Source organism: Sinocyclocheilus grahami, unplaced genomic scaffold, assembly GCF_001515645.1.
Source record: "Sinocyclocheilus grahami isolate Dianchi unplaced genomic scaffold, SAMN03320097.WGS_v1.1 scaffold153.1, whole genome shotgun sequence".
Taxonomy (NCBI): Eukaryota; Metazoa; Chordata; class Actinopteri; order Cypriniformes; family Cyprinidae; genus Sinocyclocheilus; species Sinocyclocheilus grahami.
Window position 1 is genome coordinate 1,382,605 of NW_015505332.1, and position 11,251 is coordinate 1,393,855.

An 11,251-nucleotide genomic window follows, 5' to 3' on the forward strand; every position below is an offset into this window, starting at 1 on the left:
TTCTTGCACACATATTACATGAGGTCTATCTGCTAAATCTGAGACAAAACTCTTGAATTCCTGTCCATTTGCTATAAGGCTCCTGGAGTTCCATTGCAATATAGCTAATATCATAAAGAGCCACCAACCCATGTCTGCGAGCTTGTGCTTCCTGCCACTATCATTTCTTCCACTACCTCACAGCTAAGCCCTTTTATTCCTAAATACTTTTCCGCTGATTTAACTATTATTTTGATATTTTCTGTCTTCCTGTCTGTCTGTGCCGAGCAATTTATCACCTCAACCATAAACAACACAAATTCATTTTTGCCCATAACTAACAAATCCTTCTTTGCCTCAATTTTCTCACACTTCCCACAAGACCTACTTTTATTTTCTTTGAGTTCTGGTTTATAGGCTTCCTTTTCCTTAGACACTTTCTTTACAGCTTCTGCATATGTTATTCCTTGCAGCGATCTCACTCGCTGCACCTCCATTGCCCTCTTGCTAGCTTCACATTCACGGTAGGCTGAACTGTGCTCCCCACCACAGTTACAGCATTTCAGCTTTACTCCTTCTCCACATTCCCCATACTCATGCTCGCCTGAACACCTACCACATCTTTGTTTACCCTTACACACTGCTGCTACATGGCCATATCTTTGGCACTTAAAACATCTCAGTGGGGGAGGGATGTATGGCCTGACCTCATAGCTCATGTAACCTATGTATAACTTACTTGGAAGTCTTGCTTCATCAAACTTAATCATAACAGACAGGCTATCGCACTTTTTTTTAACCCCGTTTCTGGTTGTTCTAAGGCGTTTTACCTCCAGCACTTTTGCCCCTGTTACACTGTCTCTGATTTGATCTTCTGTGACATTTACCGGTATTCCTGTGATAACTCCTCGAATCAACGCCTTGTTTCCAATCAAGATGCACTTTATTTTCTTGCCATCTATTCTATTCAGTTCTATGGCTTTCTCTTGTTGCGTTTTATTCCTACAAAAAATCAGCAGCGCTCCACTTCTTAATACTTTTGTATTTTTGACCTTGCCTAACAATTTGTTTATCGACTTTGTTAAATGAATCGGATTCCACTCACCAAATGACGACCCCTCCTGAGATAGTTTCATGATCACTTTATATTCTTCTTCTTGTTGTTCACTATCTGTTTCATCTATATTAGATGTTACTTTCTCCTTTTTTCCGTTTTCTTGATCGCATTACATTCCAAACATTCCTATCTCTCCCGCCCTCTTCTTCAAATCCCATCTCACTTCCTGTCTCCTCACTTCCTTCCGCCATCTCCTGCCCAGTCACAGTCTAGCTGTTGCCAACCCTAATCATATGTCATATGCATAGACCTTATAAAAACATGGACGTAGTGTCTGTGACGTCACCGGTAGGGTTTTTGAAGCTCAAAAGTGGGCGGAGGCGGCCGTCGCCATCTTGGCAGCGCGTCACTCCCGGATAATCGAAGATGGGCAAAGAGGCGGGAGCTGGTTGTTTAAACCGCGCCCACCTAGCTCGATGGTGGTAACAGCAGTGGCAATCCACCTGTCACTCAAGTGGCCACGCCCTTAATTATGCAGAATTTTAAGGCTTAATATAATTTAAACGGATGAGTTATAAAAAAAATGTACCCCCCTCACAGTTGTCATGAAGGGGAAAATTAGCTATATAGACCAAAATAATTTTTTGAACCAGGCTGTAAACGTTTTTTTCTGCTGTAAAGTTAGGCATTTTAACATGGGAAGTCTATGGGATCCCTTTTGCAGTCAGCCTCTAGCGGCCAGTTGACGAATTACAGTTTAAGTAACCTCCTTGTTGGCTGTGAGGGGGGGCATTTTTTTATAACTAATCCGTTTAAATTATATTAAGCCTTAAAGTTCTGCATAATTAAGGGCGTGGCCACTTGAGTGACAGGTGGATTGCCGCTGCTGTCACCACCATCGAGCTAGGTGGGCGTGGTTTCAACAACCAGCTCCCGCCTCTTTGCCCATCTTCGATTATCCGGGAGTGAGGCGCGGTGAGACGGCATCTAACATTTTGAAAATACGAACACTTTCATGAATCTGAAAATTTAAGTCAGAACAGCTTTACGAACGATTTACACAAAAAATTGTTCTGCTTGTGTTTCATGAATGAGGCCCATTGTATCTAATCTGTTGATGTAATAATACACTTTGAAGAAGTTTGTGGACAGAGATTTGACTCCATGTTTATTACTCTTCCCATGGGCCCATGCATTCCTGAATGATAGCCTACAGGGACTGAGAATATTCTGATGGCACCGAAAAATATAGTTAACTTAGAATTCTTTAAAGAATTGTTCTTATACTGTCCACAATAAACCGATCGCATTTTCGTGCCATGAATTTTGACAGAGTGGGGTTTCCTCGTATTGTTATAAACAATACGGGAAGATTTAATGATTTTCTAATGAGATGAGAGAATTGGTAATGTGACGTTCTTGCAAGGCACTAAAACAAATAAACAGCTAAATACCAATTATTTTAATTGTCTCTGTCAGTTGATCTGGACAGGATGGATGAAACAGCAGAGTAGTATATTTCAGCAAATTGCTTTATTACAAATTCAACTAATGGCTATTTGCCATTATTTGTGAAAAAAAAATGTTTAAAACTTAATTGTGCTGTGTGTAATATACTGTGCAACTAAAATAGGCTATACCGTTGTAAAAACAAATACAACTAAACAAACATTTAGGTGAGATAATAAAACCGAAGTCTAAAAATTGTCACGATCACTCTGGGAGGAACGAGGAGACGCAGGAGAATACTTTGATTGAGACTTTAATCCAACAAACAAAGGTATACAAACACAGGAACTCAGGAATGACATATAGCAGCCGACGCTAGACACAGGGAAACACAGGGCTTAAGTAGCCAAGGAAACTAATGAGGGAACACCTGGAATTAATGAACATGACGATGTGAGGGAAAACACTGCTGGGACCAAATTAACACAATGAAGACAGGAACAGGAAACAAGACCAAAAAAGGAAAACAGGAACTAAGACAGGGGTAAAACAAGGAAACACAAGTCCACAACACTGACAAAAATGACCCTCCCCCACACACAATACCATCTAGTCACCTAAGAGGGGGATTCCCCTCCATTTTCTCTGCAGCCACACTTGCTGCATTTGTGCCCAAAGACTACATCTAAGTTTTGATATTCTAAATATATTTGTTCTATGGGATTCAAGTTTAACTAGTAAATACCAAAAAGTGTTTATACAGTAGCTAGCTAGCCAGTAAATCAAGATATGAAAAATCTAAGTAAGTTAGCACTATTTCATTGACAATTTATGAGGTGCTAGCTAGCTCAAGCTGTGATGTTCTTACTGCTAGCCAGTTTTCTGTTATCATACAGAACTACAGTACTGGTCAAACGTTTGGACACATTTCTATTTTTAATGTTTTTAGACATTGCAAATCTTTGGCTCATCAAGCCTTCATTTATTTTATCAAAAATGCAGAACAGTAATATTGCGCAGTATTACCGGTATTACAATTTAAAATAATGGTTTTCTGTTTTAATATACTTTAAAACAATGTATATCTGTGATGCAAAGCTGACCCGACCCGACATGAGGGAAAACACTGCTGGAACCAAATTAACACAATGAAGACAGGAACAGGAAACAAGACCAAAAAAGGAAAACAGGAACTAAGACAGGGGTAAAACAAGGAAATATAAGTCCACAACACTGACATTACTCCCTCGCCCTCAATACAGGATGGGTGCCCTCGAGGCTGGTACAGGACGGAGACACGGGAGGCCTCCAGGGCGGATCAGGGAGCTCAGGGGCCCATGGCGGGACAGGCAGGAGCAGGTAGACTAGGAAGCCTTGGCGGAGCAGGCAGACTAAGAAGCCATGGCGGAGCAGGCAGTTCAGGAGGCCATGGCGGAGCAGGGAGCTCGGGGAGCCATGGTGGAACAGGGAATGCAGAAGACCATGGCTGGACGGCCTCCGTGGCCTTGGCCTCGCCACTCTGCCCGGCCACTACCGATGGACCCATACTACCCCCCCACCCCAAAAAAAAATCCTTGGGGAGAATTTCCTCTTTTGAGGCCCTCCATAGCCCTAACTCGGGAACAGTGGCCCTCCCTGGGCTTGACTTGAGGACTGGAGCTCTCCTTGGACTGGACATAGGAACTAGAGCCCTTTCTGTGCTACACTCGGGGATTGGAGCCTTCCCTGGGCTGAACTCGGGGACTGGACCCTCTCTGGGCTAAACTCGGGGACAAGAGCCCTCACTGGGCTAAACTCGGGTACAGGAGCCCTCACTGGGCTAAACTCAGGGACAGGAGTCCTCACTGGGCTAAACTCGGGAACAGGAGCCCTCCGTGGTCTATACTCTGGAACTGGGGTCCTCCGTGGGCTAAACTCAGGAACAGGAGCCCTCCATGGGCTATACTCAGGAACTGGAGCACTCCGTGGGCTGTACTCGGGAACTGGAGCCCTCCGTGGGCTATACTCGTGAACAGGAGCCCTCCGTGGGCTAAACTCGGGAGCAGGAGCCCACTCTGGGCTGGATTCGGGGACTGGGAAGCACTTACGAGGAGCTGGCACTGGAGCGAACTCAGGGGATGGAGCCGACACTGGGGCGAGCTTTGGGGCTGGGATGAGGGCTGTGAACCGTCTTTTCCTCCTCATCCTCCTCCCTTCGTTACGGGTGAATTGGGCGGCCGACGGGCTTGGGCGCTGAACGGCCGGCGGACTTGAGAGAACCACGGCCGGCGAAGGGGTTCCGGATCGGGGTCGGATACTTTCCAGACACCGGATGACCGCCTCCTTCCAGTCGAGGTTGGTGGTGTCTGGGAGCTCCATGGACATGTTATGTTATCCTGAGCTGGAACAGAGTCAAGAGGGTTTCCCCATCGAGGGAGCTGGCGAGGGCGAGCGGCAGGAACGCCCTCGCGTAGTTGATAGGGTCGGGGCTTGCCTGAGCCACAGCGATGAACATTGCTCGTTCCTCCATTTGTGTGGGGAGAAACGAACGGGAAAAAACAAAACACCTTTCAAAAAACGAAAAACAAACCAGATAGAAGGGCGCCGCTTACTGTCACGATCACTCTGGGAGGCGGCAGGAACGCCCTCGCGTAGTTGATAGGGTCGGGGCTTGCCTGAGCCACGGCGATGAACATTGCTCGTTCCTCCATTTGTGTGGGGAGAAACGAACGGGAAAAAACAAAACACCTTTCAAAAAACGAAAAACAAACACAGATAGAAGGGCGCCGCTTACTGTCACGATCACTCTGGGAGGAACGAGGAGACGCAGGAGAATACTTCGATTGAGACTTTAATCTAGTGATGGGACGATTGATACCGAGGCACCGATGCTCCGACGCAGCTTTCAAAGCGCTATTGTATCACACACTGTGCCAATGCTTGTATCGAAATGATAATACCACGTGATTGATGACGTTTGAAGCTTTGAATGTCATGTAGTATCGGAAGGTCGGGACAGCTGGTTTGAAAAAAATCAGAGCTTCGCATGATTCTTGTGTTTGACTTTACATTGACTTGGTTGTGAGTGTGTGTGTACACTTAATTGGGATTCAGTAGAATAGTTTAGAATAACCTCAACACCAGACAGAAACTGAATGCACGTCACACCTCTATTGCATTTTATCATGTTCTAGCTGGGGTCTCAGAGACTCCGAAAAGCTTACCCAAAATATTTTTGCTACTACTCACATCAATTATTAATTATAAATCACACACTTGTATATTTTATATTATTGATCAATATGTGAATCCATTGACCGGACTATGCACGACACGAGTTTTTCAAACCGTCCTCTGCTCCGTGATGTTTCGTTAGATAGGCTGGAGAAACAGAGTCTGACTACCAGATGTCGCTAATGCGCACTGTGTTAAAAAGCTTTGAGTAATGAACCGTTTTTCGGCACAATTTGATGAAAGCTTCAAACGGTTCAGAAAGCCTTGGTTTTCCCATCACTACTTTAATCCAACAAACAAAGGTATACAAACTCAGGAATGACATATAACAGCCGACGCTAGACACAGGAAAACACAGGGCTTAAGTAGACAAGGAAACTAATGAGGGAACACCTGGAATTAATGAACATGACGACATGAGGGAAAACACTGCTGGAACCAAATTAACACAATGAAGACAGGAACAGGAAACAAGACCAAAAAAGGAAAACAGGAACTAAGACAGGGGTAAAACAAGGAAACACAAGTCCACAACACTGACAAAAATGACCCTCCCCCACACACAATACCATCTAGTCACCTAAGAGGGGGATTCCCCTCCATTTTCTCTGCAGCCACACTTGCTGCATTTGTGCCCAAAGACTACATCTAAGTTTTGATATTCTAAATATATTTGTTCTATGGGATTCAAGTTTAACTAGTAAATACCAAAAAGTGTTTATACAGTAGCTAGCTAGCCAGTAAATCAAGATATGAAAAATCTAAGTAAGTTAGCACTGTTTCATTGACTATTTATGAGGTGCTAGCTAGCTCAAGCTGTGATGTTCTTACTGCTAGCCAGTTTTCTGTTATCATACAGAACTACAGTACTGGTCAAACGTTTGGACACATTTCTATTTTTAATGTTTTTAGACATTGCAAATCTTTGGCTCATCAAGCCTTCATTTATTTTATCAAAAATGCAGAACAGTAATATTGCGCAGTATTACCGGTATTACAATTTAAAATAATGGTTTTCTGTTTTAATATACTTTAAAACAATGTATATCTGTGATGCAAAGCTGAATTTTGCATCATTACTCCAGTCTTCAGTGTCACATGATTCTTCAGAAATCATTCTAATATGCTTATTTATTATCAATTTTGGAAACAGTTGTGCTGCTTATATATTTTTATTACCTGTGATTCTTAATAATAATAAAAATAATAATTCTTCTTAAGTAAAAAAAAAAAAAGAAAAAGAAAAAAAGCATTTATTTAAAATATAAATATTTTTTTTAACAATACACTACCATTCAAAAGTTTGGGGCAGTATCTTTTCACCTTTAAAAAAAAAAAATTAATACTTTTATTCAATAGTAAAGTAGTACAGTAAAGACTTACATTGTTAGGAAAGATTTCTATTTTGAATAAACACAATTCATAAGTTTTTATTTATCAATAAATCCTGAAAAAAGCATCACAGATCCCCCCCCCCCCAAAAAAAAATCCAAAAATATAATTTTTTACATTTGTATTAGTTTGTATGCATGTGAGCCTATGATCAAACTAAATGTTTATATTTATGTTTGTATATGATAAAGTTTTATAAATTTCCCCAAATTTCCAGTTAATTCCCATAAATTCCCCAAAATTCCCATAAATTCAAACTTGGAATATTTCCAAAATTCCCCAGGCGAAGTTCCCATGGAAAGTTTCCGGAAATTTTCTACCCCTTTGCAACCCTAATCCTGAATCAAAACTCCTATTCCCCCACCTGATCCTCATTACCGAGTGACAGACCGGAAGACACGGCATGAGGAGAGAGACACTAAAACAGGCAAAACATGTTCACCTCACTAATAATATAAAAGACTTTCATCTCTTCCCTTGTGTGCAGGTACATATTTACTGATCACTACATAGACCGCCTCAAATCATGGTCTGACATATTCATTTGCAACTTGATAATTCTCTGGTCTCATTGCAGTTATTTTTATTATAAAACAACAACACACTGCTTTTAACACACTCACCAGTCCCACCCAAAAGAAGTTCAGTGTTTGCTTGATTCCTCAAATCAGCTAAAACTCGGACTGGATTTAGCATAGAGAGGAGTTGCTGTGAAATATAGAGAGATTTTAGACTTTGATTTAAAAACAGAGCTTCTTGTAAAGCTGATAAGCATGTACGGGGTTCTTAAAAAAAATACATAAGGGTATAGAGGGGCACAAAGTGTCCAATAACAAAATATAGATGTAAAAGCAATGATACTGGTTACTCCATCTTGTTAAATAGATATTTCATAGGGCTAAATTTAAGTAATGATTCTAAAATTCCAAATTCATGAAATTATGAAGTCTGTCATTTCTAGGGATTGTGATTACATGATAAAAATGCAACATGAAATCAATGCAACATGGCGATAAAACATAAAACTGCTTACCTCAATCTCTTATCCCTTCCTCTTTTGCTTCCACTGTTTTTCAGTACACATATAAACTTCAACTGCTAAAGTGTGATTCATCATGTTCATTTTGTTTACCACTATCACATGCTTACTTTATTCTTCTATTATAATAACGTGCGTCAAAGCCTATGAGTCAATATGTGTCATCACTGTACAGTCGTACCCAAGTTTATTAGATCCATGTGTGCACAGTGTGGTTTGCAGTGATCTTATTGCTAAAATTGTGCAGTGTGTCTCGGGCTTCAGATATCCAATGTAGATAACAGTTCTTATGTTACTCCATGTGCGAAAAATGTAGGTGTGTTTTTTGATTCAGGTCTGAAGTTTGACAAACAAATGAATTCTGTTGTCAAATCATGTTTTTTTTTCATCTACGACGTCTCGCAAAAGTTAAATCTTTTCTTTCTCTAAAGAATTTTGAAATAGTTATCCATGCATTCATTATTTCATGCCATGACTACTGTAATTCACTCGGAGCAAACCGAGCATCTTTTGGGTGTCTTGGTTCAAAATGCTGCAGCCAGGCTGCTGACTGGTAGTCAAAAATACGATCACATTACTCCTATTTTAACATCTCTGCACTGGCTACCAGTTAAACTGAGAATAGAATAAAAATTTTTAGTTTTAGTTTTTAAAGCACTACACGGTCTAGCTCCAACGTATTTATCCGACATTCTACGCTGTCACAACCCATCCAGGTCACTTAGATCCGGCAGCCTTGGATTACTTTCTGTTTGTAGATCTAGGCTAAAACATCGTGGAGATAAAGCCTTTGCGATAGCGGGCCCTAAACTCTGGAATAGCCTACTGGTATCTGTCCGAATGGTGTCATCACTCTCCTCTTTTAAATCAAAACTTAAAACTCATTTTCTTAGTGTGGGTATCTAATGTATATCCTTATTTATTGTATATAGTTTTATGTTTGTTGCTTTATAGATTGTAATTTTCCGTTTTTTTATTTGTTGTTTCATGACCTGTACAGCACTTTGGTCAACCTTGGGTTGTTTTTAAAATGTGCTCTATAAATAAATAATGAATAAATTAATGAATGATCCATGACCAAGAAGTTGGCATGAGGTTACATGGTCTCAACGTACTTCATGCAAACACACATCTCTGAAACATCAAACCACAAGCAAGAGAAGCAAGATATATAAAAGGCATTGGGAACAAAGCTATGACTACCTAACAAAATGTCCACCATTTCCATAAAGAAGAATTCTGTAGAATTCTGTAAAGTCATTCTCACTAAGATTTTTTTAAATCATTTTTATGAAAACAGAAACAGTTTAAAGGGTCACTTAGTACACTTTACTGAGAAACTAGTTGTTCCACAGGAAGTCACAAAAGCATAAGCAAGTGGATAATGTGAATGTAGAAGCACAGATACAGGAAATGACCATGGCCATTTTGAGATGCAGTAATTCCATTAGTAATTAACAATTTGTACATATTTAATTCTCACTTCACCAGGGGTTAAATTAGGTCAGTGACTGGAAAATCTGACCTATACTGCTCAGGGGTGCATTTCCCAAAAGCATAGTTTGCTAACTACGGTCGCTAGTTCTATTGAACTCTATTGGTACGACGGAATTTGCAACCATAGTTGCTTTTGGGAAACGCAGCCCAGGATGACATACTGTTAGTCATGTGACCAAGAGACTGTTGAGATTGTGGTTGCCTCTTCAGTTTTACACACGTCCGTGATGCCTTTCCCAAAAGCATTTTTTAGCCAACTATGGGCAGAGCAGAAGAAGAAGCTGAGCTAGAAAAGCAAATTGGAAAATACATAGGCCTACTAACTTACATCCTTTTAAACCATTACCAAATGTTTGTGTCCGATCAATAAGATTCAAACAAATGTATCCAGTCTGTCACTATCTACGTCTTACCAAATATTTTCCTCCACCTAGATTAACTGCAGGACAAAGCTAGGTCACGGTGACATGACAACAGAGTGCAATAGATAATTGTAAAATAACAATTGTTAGCCCCTTTCACACAGAAATAAATTCTTGTAAAATTACACAGGTAATGACGTTCCTCTTTTTACCGTTAAAGCACCATTCACACACCAGTTTCATAATACCGTTAAATTCTGTGTCATCATTAACTGGAAATGACCTCTAAACGGCTGCGCCTCCCGGTATTTGTAAACGTAAGCGTTTAGTGTTTTCGTTGATGTTTTAATTCTTGTGGCAAACGGTCACATTCATGCAGCTGCTTTTGGCCCAGAGACATCATATCAGATGATTTCAAACCGAACTACACAGCGTGGAGTAAATGCATCATCTGCATCAGAATGTTATGACTGGCCCAGAGTAGAGGCTCACACAGAGCACATTAACTTACCGGTAATTTACTGGAAATGTTACAATTTCGCATACCGGTAAATTGCTTTTACCAGTAAAACGAATTTACTGGTATTTTTAAAAATATTTTATAAAATACAAAATTTACCAGTAAAGACTGTATGTGTAAAAGGGGCTAATATGACACCACTTTGTTTTGAGAATGAATTGCAAGTATGTTAGCCTATGTGGTCCAAGTTTACATTGCAGTAGCCTACAAAATTATTCCGAAGTTTTTACCTTTTGTTTTGATGGTAATAAAATTGACTAACACCTACATCTTTTGAAAGTATTTAATTTTTTTATTACTGTGGAAATGCAGCAAACTGCTGATTATATATTTATCTAGGTTATTTGTATGTTTGAGGTTTTGAACTTAAGTATTTAGATGACAAATTGCTTCTAAATTGCTTCTTTTGTCACAACAGTTATTTGGTCGAATATTATGGTTTGTTTGTTTAACAGTTTTGAAAAAAGTATGTGTAGACTAAAGAGTTTTGAAAGTGGTTGTGTGCAGTGGAGGCTCGTGGGTTTTAAAATAGAGGAGGCACACTAATTGTATTGGTCTGGGATCCCTGCCGATTATTATTATTATTATTTGCTTAACCACTGTAAAATGGCTTTTTGGTTGCTTTTAGTCAGAAAACGTAAAGAAAACGACATACATACAGCAAGATAATATAATTTCACTTACCTGGCCTATCACTTGAAGCAAACATCCATCCCTTCTTAAAAGTCTGTGTTAAAAGAGAG

General features: G+C 40.2%; 1 protein-coding gene across 1 annotated transcript in view; it reads right to left on the minus strand.

The window, feature by feature from the left end:
• LOC107592537 (synapse differentiation-inducing gene protein 1-like) overlaps positions 1-1,314 on the minus strand; it is a 12,422-nt gene extending 11,108 nt beyond the window's left edge. The window contains exon 1 of the mRNA XM_016282066.1: positions 1,085-1,314. Coding sequence (XP_016137552.1) covers positions 1,085-1,115 — 31 coding nt within the window. The 5' untranslated portion in view covers positions 1,116-1,314. The remainder of the gene's footprint in view (positions 1-1,084) is intronic.
• Between the last annotated feature and the right edge of the window lie 9,937 nt (positions 1,315-11,251).